Below are 17,482 nucleotides of genomic sequence, written 5' to 3'. Positions count from 1 at the left end.
CTAAATTATTCTATGATTTAATCTGCACTTAGTCATGGTTAATTGCAAGTGTCTTGAGTTTCAGGCAGCAAGAACTTAAAAACTGTCTGCAGTTAAGCCCTTCCCCACGGCCTGAAGGAAGACCTTTGTTTTGTCACCTTAGCCAGTTAGCCAGAAGTGAGCCACAGGCATTTTTCCATACTGCTTGTACCTTGGGAAGCAGTGTGAGTATCTGTTGTGATTCCAAAGGAGTTCTACACTCTGCATTAATTTAACATAGATTTTACCTCTGTCCTGGAAGACTGACTGAGAGTGAGAATGATCTATGAGACTGTTAAAGCTCTCGGGCACATAACTGAAATGACATAGTTTCTCCTGAGAATAGCTGTCTAAATTACAGCAGGACAATGCTCCTTATTAACTGAAAGTGGTGCCAAGTTAAGCCTGGTTTGGTGGCTTTCCTTCCAGTTAAAAAGCTTAAGTGACTTTAAATAATTTTCATACTTACTGATACAAGTATGACTTTAACTGGTTTAAATAGATTTGTTTTAGTGATCAAATGTCGTGATCAGTAATTGATTTAATTTAAGAAAACCTTACTGACTCAGGTAGTAGCCTTCTAAAGAAGAAAAGGGACCCAGGTTCATATGTTTTATTTCCTCTGTATGTTCCCACAGTTGAACCACATTTTTTTGCCAGTTTACCTAGTAATTAGGTAAATGGTATCCAGAGCAAATCCTGAAAGTATCCCTTAGCTGTACTATTCCAGGCAGAAATCAGATATTTTACATATTTTTGGATAGCCAAGTAGATTCACCCTCCCTGATGTCTGTATATGTATTTGTGAGGTTATAATAGGTCTTTCCCACTTCATGTTTTCTCTCGTCTTCCCCAAAGTCTATGCTGGCAACAGGGAAATCTGTCAGAGATTCGTTGCTCTGGGAGGTCACTAGGCCAGGGAAATGGGATGTTGAAAGGAGTGTCTAGCCTCTTTAAGACAAACTCTTCTCAAAAGTTCTGTTGAGTCAAGATTTCTAACTTGGCTCTCAATTTTAAGTGTTTCTGAATCTAAGTAGACATTGCTGCTTCCCTTTCTTATTTCTGTTGAAGAGGAATTCCTAACCTTTTTATGAAAAAGTAGGCTGTGAGGTGCAGTATTGGCTGCGTGTGCTGAATGCTGAAAAAAGGCAATGTAATATGAATAGCCGCCTTTGACTAGAGCTTGTTAGTGATCTGATCACTATACCTTGCTGAACGAACTCCTGCATTTATAATAGCATGTTAAGGTGCTCTGCTTTTAAATTCATTTCAGTGATTGTGTTTCACCTCTTTTACAGAAATGCTACGAACAAAAGCAGTACAAAAATGGACTCAAGTTCTGCAAGATGATCCTCTCTAACCCGAAATTCGCTGAACATGGAGGTAACTGCAGACTCAAGATTTTATTTTTTTTTTTTCTCCTGTCATGATCCTAAATGGATAATCAGTCTATTTCATACTATTGGGAAAGAAAAGAGCCTGTTGCAGAGTGTGATTCTGTCCCTATGACTGAATAATTACTCTGGGTTTTCATTCTTTGTGCATTCAGACCAAGTTCCCATCCTAGCTCAGTAAAACACTGCTGTGCAGTGGGATGGTGAAGATCAAAATATATGGTGGAAGCACACTGCAGTGAAGCTTCCAAGTAAGTTGCCTTTCTAGGTTTCTGGGTCAGAATGCTAGTGTGGGTTTTTCTTACATTCCTATTTAAAGCAAGCCCAGCCTTTATTTAAATATTACATGAAGGTGTTCTGCCAATAAATTAAAAACCTCGAGGGTTTTTTTTTTTTTTCAAGTTCATACTCTTAAATTTTCTGTACTGCATACCGAATTGCTACTTATAAAGAGCAGGGTTAAGTGTAATACAGTGGCTGCTAAGACCTGAAGCTGAAGACAATCTGGAGATCCTGTTCTGGTAAATATTGTGGGAAACATGGCAGCAAGATGTTGCTTCTGTTTGCATTAGTTAAATTTTATCTACATCCTCAGTAGGATACTCTAGTCTTACTGTATTACAGGTTTCTGTTGCATGGTTTAGCCAGACTTTGCTTCTGATGCAGTGAATTTTTCTTGGTTTTTTTTGCTGTTGAAGCAACCTAACACTGAGTGTGCATGTACTGTGTCAGTGAAATTATTTTCCTGGTTGACATTTCAGATCTTGGCAAAATGTTTGACTAATCCTTTTCATGCTTCCATCAATGTCTGCTGTTTCTTCGTTGCTTCCCTAGAGATAAAAGTAGTTTTCTTGTTGCTTCGAAGCTAGAGTGGTTTGTCCAGCTCTGACCTAATGTGTTTGTCTCCACTAGCACTTGTGTTTTTATAACATCTCAGTGTACATATCTGTCTTTTCTGCTTCTGCTGCCTCTTAAACTTTTCCAGGACAGCTAGCTGCCTTGGCAGTCCACATACTACTTGGGCTCTGAGCCACTAATGAAGCTTGGGAGTAGAGCCTGGAATGAACAGCTGAAGCAGAACTAAGCCAGTGAAATGATCTGATGGGAAGCTGCACTGTTGTCACACTTAGCTTCAGAGACAAGGAATTTCAAAAGTTTAGTGAGACGGTGGCAGTTACCTCTGTGGTGTGGGAAGGCAGGAGCAGCTTGCTCCCCTTGTCACAGTGGGGATATTCTTTTTCAAGCTCCTTGTTGTTATTTGAAAGGTATCATTCTATATGAATCTGGAGCAGCTTTTGGGCATAGTACATGCAACTTGCTTCCCCACTGTGTGCCTTCAAGAATGGGGGAAGAGGGAGAGCAATAGTCATACCAATATGCTATTTAAAATCTTGCACCTCTCAGAATGTTGATTAAAATGCTATTACTGTCTTTTACACCCAAAATATGGTAGCAGGAAGCATGCTTTCTTAAACTAATGCTTTGTAAGCAGTCTTTAACAGTGGCACTGACTGTGACGGAGATCTGTTTCTTATCGTATGCCACAGCCTAATGAATTTTTTTCTTGCTCTGCATTTCGGGAACTTTAACACATTGAGAAGCTCTCTAAATTTGTTTTACCTTTTTAACTCCTGTGAAGCCAGTTAAATGTATTTTTTAATTAATGAAATTTATGTTGTCTGTGCTCATCACATCTGTATGATGCTCTGCAGTGGTTTTTTGAAGACAGATTGCAAGAAAGGAAATGCTTCCATGTAACAATCTTCAGCTGTGCTAGGCTGCTATCCTGATCTAAATTTATATTTTAATGGGGAACTTCACTGTGTAACAACTTCAAAGGATGTCTGCACTGTGAAGCTGGCATATGGGAAGTCAGAAACATTAAGTATATGATACTTCTTACAGAGACGCTGGCGATGAAAGGACTGACCTTGAACTGCTTAGGGAAGAAGGAAGAAGCATATGAATTTGTTCGTAAAGGACTTCGTAATGATGTAAAGAGCCATGTCTGTATCCTTTGTAGTACAAAATCTGATCTTTGTGTTATGACACACTATTGATGGAAATCTGAGATGCTGAGAGCGTGACAAAGACTTCTGAGCACAAAAATGCTAAGATTTCCTTTTGTCAATGAATAAAGTGGAGCTCTGTGTTTATCTGTTGCTGTAAAATCTGGAGTCTAATTGAGGTTACAGATAAAGAAGAGAGGAAAAGTAAAACTTGTACACCAGTGCTGTTGTTAGAATGAAACACCTCTAGGATTAAGAATTCCTACTGCAATTACAGTAGTATGTTTTAAACAGTAAATATCTATAAATAATTTAGTCTTGTGGAGTTTGGATAATTTAATTTTTATAATGAAGTTCAGGGGGTTATGAGTGTGACTTAACATACTTTTTTTAAAAAATAAGACTTTATTTCTTATTTGGAAGCATTTAATATTTTAAAATGTGTCAGTAAAGTCTGGCTGCAGTAAGCAAACTTCATTTGTAAGGGTGCTGATCTTGAAGGGTGCTGTCAAGTTGTTTGGTCTGTAACACAGATGCACTGCAGTTACTCTGTGAAAATTGTACCTGTATCTTCCTTAACAAGTGTCAGGTTGGCATGTCTATGGGCTTTTGCAGCGATCAGATAAGAAATATGATGAAGCCATCAAGTGTTACCGGAATGCACTCAAACTAGATAAAGATAATCTACAGATCTTGAGAGATCTCTCTCTCTTGCAAATCCAGATGAGGGATTTAGAAGGATATAGAGTAAGTATTCTCTTCGAATTCCCATCTATTGCTGTTAGCATTCTCTTGTTCTATTCCACTATGAAGTCTTTTATTGATAGTATTTTTGCTGCTACTTTTTTCCATTTCAAAAGTGTTAAGTTCTTGCTTAGGAAAGCACAAAACACATTGCAGCAGAGCTCAATATAATGTTGAGTACAGATATTGAGTACAGAACTAGAGATAGTTGTTCTGTGCAATTTGACTTGTAAAACTCTACTTATTTTTCACTGAAATAATAAGACAAGGGACAAGACTTAGATTAGTAACTTACTGTGCTATTCTGAAGTACTGCAAACAGTGGGTTTGGTGCTTATGCTGAAGGCATTTTTTGTGAGAAATAGTGTTGTGTTTCTTTTGAGTATGTGGGCAAGTTGGCCCACGATGACTTCATTTCTTTCTTCCAGTGCTGATTTTTATCATAAATAAAACATTAACATTTATCTGAAACCACAATTAGTAGTTTTCAAATGGCTGAGCTGATTCAGCTGTTTCATGTGAAGTAGAAGATTTGACTGTGGGTTTGGCATTAGTTGGTCTCCTTACTGAGGATTTTGTGTTTGCTAATGCAAGAAAAGATAACAGCTGATTTAAGGGTCTGATTTGACTCAGGTCTTCCTGAGATTCTTCCAGTTCTGAAGAGTGCTGCAAGAGTGCAAGTATGAGGCACGGGGAGAGTGGGACTGTTCTTTCAGTGGCAGTGAGCTCCTACTTTCTAATGGAAGCTGCTTTCTGAGATTTTTGGGCTCTGTCTTTGGAAATAATTTAGGCCCTTAAGAGGTGCTCTTGAAAATGATACATTTTGTGTCCCAGCAAACTGATTTTGTTTGTGCCATGACTCCTGTATTTAGAATGTTGCCCCTGGATTTATGAAACAGAAATGTGCTGCTTTGCCCCACATTGTTAGAATTTTGAAAAGTGCCTTTAGGGCTTTTAAAAGTTACCTGTGTAGTAACTGGTTAAACATCTCTTCTTTTAAAATTGTTTTTCATTGTCTGAAGGAGACAAGATACCAGCTGCTTCAACTGCGCCCCACGCAGCGAGCTTCCTGGATTGGATATGCCATTGCATACCACTTACTGAAAGATTATGATATGGCCTTAAAATTACTTGAAGAGTTTAGGAAAACCCAGCAGGTAAGACTTCCTGTTCTGGAAGGAGAATACTTTTTGTATAAGGGGTAGAATCTGAGAAATTAGTTCTTCATAATTAGAAATCAGTTATGAATTAGGAAGAAATTTGTTATTTGTGGAGCTTTCTGCTTTGAGCAGAAAGACTTCCAGGAGCTTAGCCACTGGTACAAATTACACAGGAATACTTGTCCTTCTCTCAGTAGGCTGGTAGGGTTGAACATGTAAGAGTAGACTGATGTGGAGTAATTTAGTAAGTTAATGTTTATGAGGCTTGTAGCTATAGAATACATGTGATGGTCCTGTCCCTTTGCAGTAGGTGAAACTACAGAAAATACTGTTTAATACTGAGTGTGCTCATCTGCCCTTTCTCCTGCCATAGTATGGTTGCCATTACATCTCTGCAAAGAATGTGAAAGACTTTTTAATTTGTTCCTATGCATCTGTATATTATACATTTGAAATCAATGCTTGGTTTCAAAGTAACATGAAAGTGTAGCTGAAAATCCTTCGAGCAGATGCGGTGTTACTGAAACTTGGAGTAAATTAAGTTCTACAATGCTAAAATCACTGAGTACGACGTTTTTTAAGATAGAGACTATTCCCTTATTCTGTTACTGGTGATGGAGAGCTATAAACTCTGAGTTAACAGAGCAGAGTGGATGTGTTGATTATTCTGTAATGTGGAACAAAAAAAACATAAACATGTTATATATTCAGCTGGAGAGGCATCCTGGAAGCATTGTGTGCAAATACTAAGATACAACCTGACCTGTAGCTTGTGGGTTTTTTAAAGCAAAAGTCTTGTATCCTTTCTGAGATGTTTTATATGGGATTAACTGCAAGAAGGGAAATAAACTGCTAGGAGAGACCAGTGTATGTGTCTTGATCATCTATCATGGTCAAACGAAGGGTATTGCAAGCAGGGTATATATAGTTTGCTATTTCAAAAGGGCTGTAACTTCGGTGTTGAGTAGAAACTGAAAACAAGTTTAAATCAAAATTGGGTCATCTTTTACGAGCATTTGACAGCCAAGAAGCCGTGGTTCTCAGATGAGTCAGCAGAACTCAATCTGAGTTCAGTGTCAAAATGACTGTTTGAATTAGAAAGAATATATAATAGATGGAAAAATTGCAAGTGTAGTGTAAGAAATTGAGGCCCTTTCAAGGACTCAGGGCTTAATAGTGGTATTGGCTTCTTGGAGAGAATGGAAATGATGCTGTTAGTGTTGTCTTTTCTAAAAGGTTGTGTGTGCAAATATGCTTGTTTGAGGGCAGTCATGATACACTGTTCAGCCTAGTGACTAAGCCAGATTTAAATACCATCTGCTGTAGAGGAATGTATTAAATCGGTTGAGTCTGCTGTGCAAGTTACCACAATCTCAGATCTCACCCAAAACCGAAGATATCCTAAGGTCTCAAGCTCTGATGCCATTTTCTGATAAAACTGGAAATATTTGGGAAATTCCTGTAAATAGGAAGGTTGTTTGTAGTTGAACAATGAGCTGGTTTAACTGTTGATTAACGTAACATCAGTCAGACAAATGGTGGGAAAGCTGCTTAAGCATTGAAGGACAGAAATATGCTCCAAGTGTCGGACAACATAGTTTTATAGAAAATAGTGCTGTCAAGCCTTTCCTCTTTTTTGAGATTGGTAGAGACAGTTAGGTGGTGTATTGTCTTTTCTCCTTCAAAGCACTAAAAGTACATCTGACCATATTAGTTTAATTTCTCTTTAAAATAGTCTTGTGCGTTGCTGTGCCAGCTCTCTGAGGAGTGCAGGCCCATGTAGAACCCCAGACTCAGGAAGAGAGAGTCTGTGTGTTGGGTCCAGAACAGTCATGAGAGCCCAGGCAAACTCACAGCTTAATTTTGTCACGCTTTGGCTCTTCCACAGTAGACCCCAAATGTACTGTTTGTGCAGTCTCTGGGTATTTCAGTCCTGCAGTTAAAGTAATTAAGTTCAGAATACTTCACTGATCTTTGAGGAGATACCCTTGTTGCTTACTTTACTTCCCAGATCTTCCCTCTTGTCTTATACTTTATACGCACTCAACATAATAGATGAACTTCTGTGACTGACTTCATAGAATATTGCATGTGTCTGTGATAAAAGTGTGGTGGTGTGCAAGGGTTAAAAGGAGGGTTGAAAGACTGAGTGGTAGCCAAACCACTAGTGAGTGGGAATCTTCAAGAAACTGATATTTTTGAGGAGTTTTATGGCAATCTCTGTTAGGCCTGATACTGTTTGCCATTATTGTTGATGAATGAAGAAATAAATGTAACACGTAAAATGGTGCTGTCATAAAAATTGGTAAGTAGTGATGGTGTAGGGTGATCATATTTATTTACTTGAATTACCCGGGCAGCTCTGTACATTCAGATGTGAGTTAAAAGAGCCAAAACCAAGCAGTAAAACCAATAAAAAGCTGAAGGAACTGTCATTTTAGTGACTGTAGGTGAATATCTGAAGATGCAGTACTACAGAGTAATGGAGATAATACAGCTACAAGCTGTCGCCAAAACCAGCAGTCTGTTTTTCCTGTGTGCTTCCACTGCTTCCTTGTGCAGCACTGGTTGACTCGTGGAGGGCTGGTTCAGGAAGCCAAAGTGACAGAAAAATAATCACTCTCTTGAAGGATTGATTGGCTGCACTGAACAACTGTGAGGTGAGAGAGGAAAGAGGAAGGGGAATAATAGAGGGAAGTGAACTGCCTTTGTTGATCCAGACTGCAGTTAGATTGACTTGGCTTACTGTAAAATTATCCCTCAGGGCAGACTTAGAGGTGAAAAGCAAAAAACACCCTTAGTTCTGAGAAGCAGGGATTTTGTCCATTAAGCACTGATTGCTGAGAGATCAGGACTTTCTGATGAGCTTGTTGTCGGAAAAGCTAGAAAATGAGAAGAGCAATATGGCAAGATAAGATGACTAGAGAAAAAGCTGTTCGTGAAGGGCAGAGGTTCTTGTTTTCTGTAAGCAGAAAAAACCTAGGTGACTTTAGTAGAGTTTGAGTGCTGGGTTTGGGAAGAACAGCAGCTGGGAAGTTTGCTTAATGGGGAAAATAAAGGAAGTAGTGTCAGGAAGCTGATCAAGAAATTGATAAATTGCTTTTATCATTGACAGGTTTATTCTAGTGGCTGTTATCACTGGAAACACTGAATTTTCTGTCTATTAGTTTATTAAGATCAATGTTGCCTGTCATCTGAAAGCTGTAAATTGGCCAGATGCACAATATTTCAGTCAAAGCCAGGTTAGGAAGTTGAATGCAGATATCACTGCAGGAAATGTAACAGCTTTCCCAACTTAAATGATTTAAGAGTCACTTCAGAATTTAAATATTGGGAACGAAGGTGTAAAACAACTATGCAATTTGTTTTACTGTTGTATGTCCCATTTTTCCTTTCTTCTTTTCCAGAACAAAATTTTTATTCTTAATTTTTATTTTATTCCTAATTTCTGCATCAGGCCCACAAATACAGATATGGACAGAAAACCTCTGGAGTTTTGGGGGTCTGCTCTTAGGTATGTTTTGGCTGCATCTTGTCACATTCTTTCAGTGACAGTTATGTTAGGGCATCTGTGGTTGTAAAGTGAATTCTTCTTTGATTCAGGAGGAGAGGAAGAAATTTATTCTGAAACAGCTGAATTCAGTTCAAGAGAAAGTTGGACATGTGTGCAAGAATCATAACTCTGGGGAGGGAGGGAGGAGTGAAGATGCATTGTGCAGCAGTAACAGTGGTGTGGACTCTTTATGGAATATAAAACAGTCTGCTCAGGTTAAGTGCTGGGGTTATTAACTGCTTGCCTTCTGATGAATTGCACATTTAAATCATCATTAACCTGATGAGATTCCAAATTGTCTTTAAAAATAGGCTTTTCTTTAAATTGCTTTTAAAAATGGCTTCTTAAAGGGAGTGACAGTAAATGCAGTATCTTTCTGGTGGACTTGCTTTGTGTTTAAGGGCTTAATTGGGTTTTTTTGACATTTCATAATTTTTTTTGTTATTCCTGATGAGCCAGAACAGCTGTGAGGAGGTGAATTGATACCTGTTTCTTGTATCTTGTATGTCTTTTTTTCAAGGTTTTTGGGGTAGCCTGTTTTGAAGGCCTAAAACCAATTTATGATGTGTCAGAAAGCTGTGCTACTTGTGGAATTTAGATGTGTGTATTGTGTTGGAGTGAAGGATATTTGGGGGGGAAGGCACGAAATTGGTGCTCTGCATTTTTGTTCTGTGGTATTGCAGTGAGATAAGCAGGAAGAGATGCTTAAATGCTAACCACTGCTCCATGTGTCAATTCTGTGAAACAGTTAAAAATGCTTTCCTGGTAACAATGTTTTTATTAGTGATTTCCAGTGGATAACTTAGATAAAAGTTGAGCAGAGGTGGAGGTGGAAATGGACCTGTAGATAGAGATACTCTGAGAAGCAGGTAGAATTTTCATGCTACCTGCTGACCAGTATGTGCTAGGTCGAGTCTTGTTCCATTAGCTATCGTTTGCTATACTATATTAGCTACTAGAAAAAGTACTTGAATGATGGTATTTTCAGCCCCAAACCTATATTCATTGTCAGATATACACATCTTTACAGTATTTTATTTAGTAATGCTATCTCTCAGAACATCTGTATGTAAAAGCAAATCATCTATCTAAAAATGCCCAGTACTATAAAAGTTGTGTCTCAGAATTTCAAGACCATGTAATCAGAAATGTTACATCATATTAAATTGGCTTGTGCTTAGGGGAGGATTGGAAGTGATGGTTTAGGACAGTATTATTAATAAGAATGTTCCTTTCAGCCAGTTTTTGGCTTTTTTGTGGGTTTTGTTTATTAAATTACTTGGCTCTTTTAAAAACAGAGGAAAAGCTTTATTCAGGGACCAGAAAAGTAGTAGTAAACTGTTCAGTGACCAAGGTGACTTCAAAGTGTTGCTTGCTCAGGAAGAAACAGTGTCTAGTGTCACAGGAAAGAATATCATTAACATTTGTCAGACTCAGCTGCTTCTTACTTACTTTTTATGATGCGCAAAATCTTCTTAGATTTTAACTGTCTCTCCCTCTGCAATTTCTATTGAGACAGTACATTTTGATCTGCTGGGCACTGCTGGAGACATCGGCATTTGATCTCTAAAATTCTTCCAGTTTACTTATAATTGGAGTTGCTTTTGTGTATATTAGTGAAGAGCATTTAGTCTGAAAAAAATTTATCATAACTATGGCCAGACTTTTCATTGCCTAAATACACTTTAGGGGTGTTATCCCTGAAAGGAATAATTTTGAATGTCACCCTGCTTCATTGGCTGTTGTATCACTGCAAGATGTTTTGCAACAACCCACTAGTTTTACTATAGCCTGTAGAAGGTCCCAGGTGTTCAATTAGAAGCAGACCTCAAAATAATTATCTATTGCTTGAAAACACCCTGCATGCTTGTGCAATGAACTTTTCAGGGGATTGAAGTTTAGTACAGGGGACACTTGGTTAGGTAGAAATAGTATAAGTTTCCTATTGAAAAATTCCAATTGTCAAGCTGTGGCCACTATTTGGATGGTTCATTGCTCTTGGAAATTGTTTGATCCAGAATTTTGGTATGCTGAAAAAGATATTGTGATATCCTGGCCACCCGCTACAGAGCTGAAGTCAAAATTGAGTGCCTGAGTCCTTCAGAAAGAAAATATTATGAAGGGCTTTGCTTTCTCTCATACAAGTCAATAAAATTTCTAACAATTCCATGTTTAATTAGTTTGCCACGGTGATAGAAAAAAGAGAAATAAAGGATTTCTTCAACATTTTTCTCTAACAAAGTGTATCCTGAATAATCTGATTTGTGAATAATGGGAGTTTATATTTTGAATGTTTAGATGAGTGTATAAATAGGTGTGATACCTTCTGTAGCCTAACTCTTGTATTCTGTAATGTTGCATACGTGTGAGGTGCAGGTAAATGTTAACTAATGTATTGACTTTTTTTTTTCCTCCCCAGGTTCCTCCTAATAAAATAGATTATGAATATAGTGAACTCATTTTATATCAAAATCAAGTGATGAGAGAGGCAGATCTGTTCCAGGAGTCTTTAGAACATATAGAGACATATGAAAAGCAAATATGTGATAAATTAGTAGTAGAAGAAATCAAAGGTAAGTCATTATTCTTCCCTGAGCCAATTTTCTTCTAAACTTTTGCTAATGGCTTTCAGATATGATCAGGCAGTATAAGAAAAAAAAAAGGTGCCCACATGAAATCTTTGATAATTTTGTGTATGAGTAACTTTTCCTACAGAAGTGGATGGTGGATGCAGGTAGTTTAACTTGGGTTGACACAGGAAAAGGGAACACCTTGGAGATTATTACATTGTTACATACTAGATTAGCTTTCCCTAAATCAGAACTAATAATAACCCAGGTTTACTCTTATCAAGAAGAATTTCATGAAGAATAATATTTGCAGCACAAACATTGATTATTTTTATTTTTTTTGTTGACTGAAATATCAAATTCTTGTTTCTTTTTTAAGCTGTGTAATGTACTTACTTGTATTGCCTTATCTAAGTGAATATTGAAGTTGACTTTTTTGGTTAAAAGCTCCCCACAATTATTTTGTGGGTTTGAAGTAGTAATATTGAGTTCTGAATATGCACAAGTAATAGCACCTATTCTTCAGCTACTCCTTGCTTGCTACTCCGTGGGTTGACCCTGGCCAGCAAGTAAGCCTCACAGAGCTGCTCACTCACTTTTCCCAGTCTCCCTTATCAAATCAGGAGAGAAAGTAGGAAGAACAAAAGCAAGAAAACTCGTATATTGAGATCAAGATAGCTTAAGTGATGGAAAGAGGAAGGAAAAAACCCCAGATCAACTTAACACCTCCCACAAGCAGACTGATGCTCAGCAGGTCTCCAAGTAATGGTCAGCTGCCCCAACACTCCTTCTCCTCAATTTTTATTACTAAGCATGAAATTATGTAGCATAAAATACCCCTTTGGCCCGTTTGGGTCAGCTGTCCTGGTTGTGTCCACTCCCACCTGATTGTCCCTGCTGGCCTACTTGCTGGATGGCAGAGTAGGGGTAAAAAGGCAAAGCCTTGATGACCTACAAGTACTGCTTAGCAGTAGTGAAAACATTGGTGTGTTAACAACATTTTATCACAAATTTCAAAACATTGAGTCACAGAATCTCAAAATACAGGGCAGTATGAACTGTGGAGGAAACTAATTCCATGCAAGCTAGACCTGGTAGAACAATTAAGTATAGTAGCAAACCAGTGTGATTTAACTGGTTAAAAACTGATTAGCTGGTGTGAAAAATACAGATATGCTGAGGTAAACAGCCTCAGGTAAAAACTGACCTAGTCATGCATTGAAGTCCTGGGAGGAAGAGTTGCTTGTTTTTTTCATAATCCCATTTGCTATTTTAAATGCTCAGACATTCAAATAACCTTTGTTTTCAGGATGCTGAATGCTCCAATCTCTGAGCTGTGTGTGTGGTAGCTTCAAGTAACACTTGTAACCGACAGCAAGTACCTTTGGAAAAATAAAGCCACTTTTTAACTATCTGTGTGTGCTGAAGCCCAGTTTTCTGTATTTGCTATTATAAACTTTACTCACAAGTGTTTGCTCATGTAATTCACAGTTCTTCACTGCATTGTTTCTAGGAGAGATGTTACTGAAGCTGGGAAGACTGAAAGAAGCTGGTGAAGTATACAAAGAGTTAATTGAGCGTAATGCAGAAAACTGGTATTATTATGAAGGCTTGGAAAAGGCCCTACAACCTAGTAAGTTATGATACATGGGTACAGTGAAAATACCTTTGATATAGGTGAAACTCCTGTGATATGTTACTGCCTTAGAACAAAAGCTTCTACTTGACAGAAAATTTTGTACTTTCTGATGTTCAATATTACATGGTGTGTTAATTCATTTTTTAAATGTTCCCTGAAAAAATTGTGTGCATGAAAATACCAACAGCAAGTATTTCTCTTCTTGGAGCTAAGGGTGGCGTTTGCTAATGTGCTTGCATCAAGAACATTTCCTTGCTGCACGTGATCTTGGGAACCAAATGACAATTAATTCCTGTCTACTAGTTGATTGTCAGGCTACTGTCATATACCACAGCATAGTGTTAGAGTTTTAAATCTTGTTTAGGTGGTACCTCTTTCTATGGGCATGTAGAGAAATACTCAAACACCTATTTCAGATGGTCTTTTAAAGATAGACCATCTGAAACCAAATAAAATCTTTTTTTTTTTTTTTTCCTAAGCTGACATTCTGAAGGTAAAGGTGATAAATGTGTTAAAACCTTTGTTACTCATATACTAGTTACTAGTTTGCATTACTGCTGTTCTGTCTGTCCAGGAATATAGCTCATTTTTCAAAAACACAGCATTGCAACTATTTATGCTACATTAAGTGTTTTGCAGTGATAACTTTCTGGATTGTTTACCCTGACACAGGAATGCTTTATTTGTATTTAGCTTTTCACTAATTAGTGGAAATTGATTGGAGTTATTCTGATGACATCATAAATCATAAGACCACAAAGATTTTATTTGTAGATATTATAGCTGCATTGAATTTCTCAACCAGCTTTCTTCTAGGAAGTTTTACAGTTGGGTCTCATGAGGCCTGGGAATGTGGCTAGTGATTGGGTAACGAAAACAATTGTATTTGTTACACATATGCAGAGTATATTGTTGCCCTTTGAATGGTTTTCCTGGTGTCCGTAGAGTTGAATCTCATGATTATTGTCTAAGAAAATAAATTACCTGAGAACTTGATTGTTCTGTTTGATATAATAAATATGTTGATGAAAGCATGTAGTTTTTAACAAAGAACCAGTCCAGTAGTTTTTGACATGTTAAAATCCTATGTAGACTAAAACTGTAATAATTTATAAAACTAATAATGCTACTTTATTTTTTAGGTGGTCTTAGGACTATTTCCTCCCCCATGGTAAGTTCTGGAGCTCCAACTTGTGACTTCAATTAGGACTTTTATATGCTTTAGTTCCAGTCCAAACATGATTTTAGTATAACTTTTAGAATTCTACTTCTTTTGGAGACACTGGGTAGTAATTCCCCCCCCTTCCCCAACATCTGAGCTCAGTGACAAGATAAATTGCCTTTCTTGTGAAAGGAAAACAGATATATTTAATATATGTTGTTTTAGTCTTGATCTGTACATTCATTTTTAAATTGCTTAATGAATTTAATATTTAAGCAAAATTGATCTTAATTACATGAAAATGGCATTTTAAAGCAACAGATTAGTTTTATTTCAGTTCTGACCACATTGGAGCTCCAAAGCATATTATGGGGGAAAGGGGAGGAGTGGGAAGAAAGTCTTTAAGTGCTTTATTTTGTTAAACATTAAGGTGTAAAAAGTTCTGGTGCTCAGTATTTACACTGGTGGTATTTGTACCCTGGGTTTGCTGTCACCAGAGGGCCTATAATAGAGGCTGTTTGTATGCTATGCTCTTTGTATACCTGTGCTTTAGAAATGCAGTGTATTTCTCTGAATGCTTCAAGTGTGACTGAATTGGATGCATAGTGAAAAAAAGTTAATTGAAGCTCTGAATACCTCACTGCTGTGCACATGGGGCTGTGCACAACATGTAACTGAAAGAAACTGAACTCCAGTACTGTGTGACTGAATGTGCAAGGTAATGGTCCTGTTTGCAGTTTATCTTAGAGTGATTAATGCTGGTAGTTGTGTGTTGTACATGCAGTGTTTTCTCAGTATGGTTTTGCATAGTAATGTGTATGATTAACTGGAAAAAATAACTTGAAATGTTTAAATTGTTCCAAATCCAAGCCATATAAGGAGTCTAGCTAAATTAATTCTCAGCATTTAAAGACATTTATAAGACTAGGTTTTTATGTCTGTTACTTATATCTATTATATTTGCTGATAATAGGCACTTTAGAAGAGAGGCTTCAGATTTATGAAGAAGTTAGTAAAAGACATCCCAGAGCAGTTTCACCTAGAAGATTACCTTTAAACTTTGTTTCAGGTAACAAGTTGCCTATCTGTTCTGTAATAGTTTTTTCTTTTTTTTTCTCTTTTTTTTTTTTTGTTTTCCCTGAAGTTTTCATCAGGCTGTTTAATGTGCATTTTATACCTACTTCTGCATTTAATATCTACTTGAACATGTACACAAATGAGATGTATGCATTTCTCCTGGAATAGACAAAATTGTTTTAAGAGTTGATAGGAAAAGTTCACATGCTGAAATACAATGATACAAGCTATGTAATATTTGTGTCACTAAAACTACAGTACAGAATGGTATATAGAGTATAGAAGTTCTTTCTAGACATAATTTTGCTGTATCATGCAAGTTAAGAAGCATGAGTTAAAAGGTACAGGGTATAATACACTTTAATTGAAGGTATAGGAGTGTGTGTCCCGTATCTTTAACACTTTCGTTTGGTCTACAACACTTTGTTGTAGAACCATTAGAACTTAAATCTAGATCAAAAACTACCTTTGTGCTGATAATTGAAGAATAGGAACAAAAATGTCTGCAGCATTATGCAGCACAAATTACTTAATTTTATAGCTAAGTTCTTTCAGTCAATCTGTCTTTTCAAAAGTTGTTTTGAAATATAGTGCATTTAATTTGTAGCTTTCTAACTGCTGGAACTCCATAGAAGACTTTTGGAAAGAAATGTAAAGTACATAAGCTAGATATGAGGTGTCAAGCAGTTTGAGTTCATATGCAAATTCCCAACATAGCTGCTCATGCTTTTATTTTTTTGAGGTTAGGTTTTAGTTTAGGTCATCTACTGAGCACCACACTGTTGGTACTTCTCAGTGTTGCAGAGCACAGCTAGTTCATTTCCCTGTTGTACACATTCCTGTGTAAAATCACAGGATTTTAGCTGCTTGTAAGAGATTTATTCCTGAAGTTATCACTTGTGCTTTTTATAATCCTATATAGTTAGTTTCTTTGAAGATATAAGGGCAAATGTTAAGGCATTTTAGCTAGATATGAAAAGCTAGGTGACAAGTAATTACTTTTCTCCTGAGATAGGATTGTTGTGGTAATACATAGCAAACAAGGAAATAACCTGCAGAATGCTATTCTCTATTAGTAGTGTGATTTGCTGTTGACTTGCACCGTATGTTTTGTGCTAGGTTACCTTATCTGATGCTGTAGTTTCACAGCTAATGTTCATTAAAGTAGAAATGTGTAGTAACCATGGTTACTTGTTCATGCTGTAGCAATAGGCTAAATGAAAGCAAAATTCATTATTAGATCAGTTGAGAAAAATCTCTTGGCTACTTTCTGTAGCATTTCATAACAAATAAGAATTTTCCTTAATGAAAACTTGGAGTTTCTGCTAACCAGTCCATTAAGCTTGTATCAGGCCTGAATGTATAAGACTGTTTTTGATGCCCTAGAAATTCATCTATTTGCTAAATGGTTTCTTGTGTTTTTAAGTACAGCAGATAAGAATTTCTGTAGGTGGAAATTGGTAGTGAGAATGTGAAGGTGTAGAAAGAAAATTGTTTGCAGAAAAATATTTGCAAATTTTAAGGGGATAGAATTTCTGGTTAAATGTGATTGTAGTTCCAGTGTGGGCACTGACCAGTTGTAGCCATCACTGATTCACAATTCAATTACTCTAAAGAATTAAAGTACTCTGAAGTGCAGGCTTATATTAAAAGGGCAGTCCTTAACCAGACCTTGCCGTGCATTGCATCCTATGAACCTTGTGTTTGATACAAATTGGCTCCTTGATCCAGCTGGAGACCACCTTTATGGAGGAAGCTGTGGCAATCAGTTTTCAGATTGATCAGGTGTGCATGTGGCCATGCAGTTTTAGCTTTATTTATGCTGCTGTGGATTCACTGCTGCTGTGGTCAGGTCTGTGTCTTGGAGACTAAATTGTGAGCTTGGCTCTTTGTCAGAGGTGGGTGCCCAATGGTGTGCTTTTTGGTTTTTTTTTTCAGATTTTGTTTTAAAGGTGTTCTGCTTTCTAAAATAAATAGGTACTTAATGGGAACTTGTATCTTGCTCTCCTAAATTCTGAACTCTATTTCTTCCAGCAAGAAAATAAATTAGAATAATTCAACAGGCAAAACTGAGATGGATTTATTTTTTTTTATACAGGGGAGTTGCTTGTAGTGAAAGAATTTTAATTAATCCATCTGTAATAAAGCATGTGCTT

At 37.1% G+C, this 17,482-nt stretch overlaps 1 protein-coding gene across 1 annotated transcript in view; it reads left to right on the top strand.

The window, feature by feature from the left end:
* Window positions 1-1,316: 1,316 nt before the first annotated feature.
* Window positions 1,317-17,482, top strand: part of NAA16 (N(alpha)-acetyltransferase 16, NatA auxiliary subunit) — a 45,718-nt gene continuing 29,552 nt past the window's right edge. Inside the window, exons 1-7 of the mRNA XM_009071052.1 lie at window positions 1,317-1,401; window positions 3,318-3,422; window positions 4,011-4,168; window positions 5,188-5,322; window positions 11,298-11,451; window positions 12,962-13,081; window positions 15,223-15,318. Of these exons, the coding sequence (XP_009069300.1) occupies window positions 1,365-1,401; window positions 3,318-3,422; window positions 4,011-4,168; window positions 5,188-5,322; window positions 11,298-11,451; window positions 12,962-13,081; window positions 15,223-15,318 (805 nt within the window). The 5' untranslated portion in view covers window positions 1,317-1,364. The remainder of the gene's footprint in view (window positions 1,402-3,317; window positions 3,423-4,010; window positions 4,169-5,187; window positions 5,323-11,297; window positions 11,452-12,961; window positions 13,082-15,222; window positions 15,319-17,482) is intronic.

This window comes from Acanthisitta chloris, unplaced genomic scaffold (assembly GCF_000695815.1).
Source record: "Acanthisitta chloris isolate BGI_N310 unplaced genomic scaffold, ASM69581v1 scaffold5870, whole genome shotgun sequence".
Lineage (NCBI taxonomy): Eukaryota > Metazoa > Chordata > Aves > Passeriformes > Acanthisittidae > Acanthisitta > Acanthisitta chloris.
Note: the sequence above shows the minus strand (reverse complement) of the source record. Positions and strands in the feature narration are given on the sequence as shown.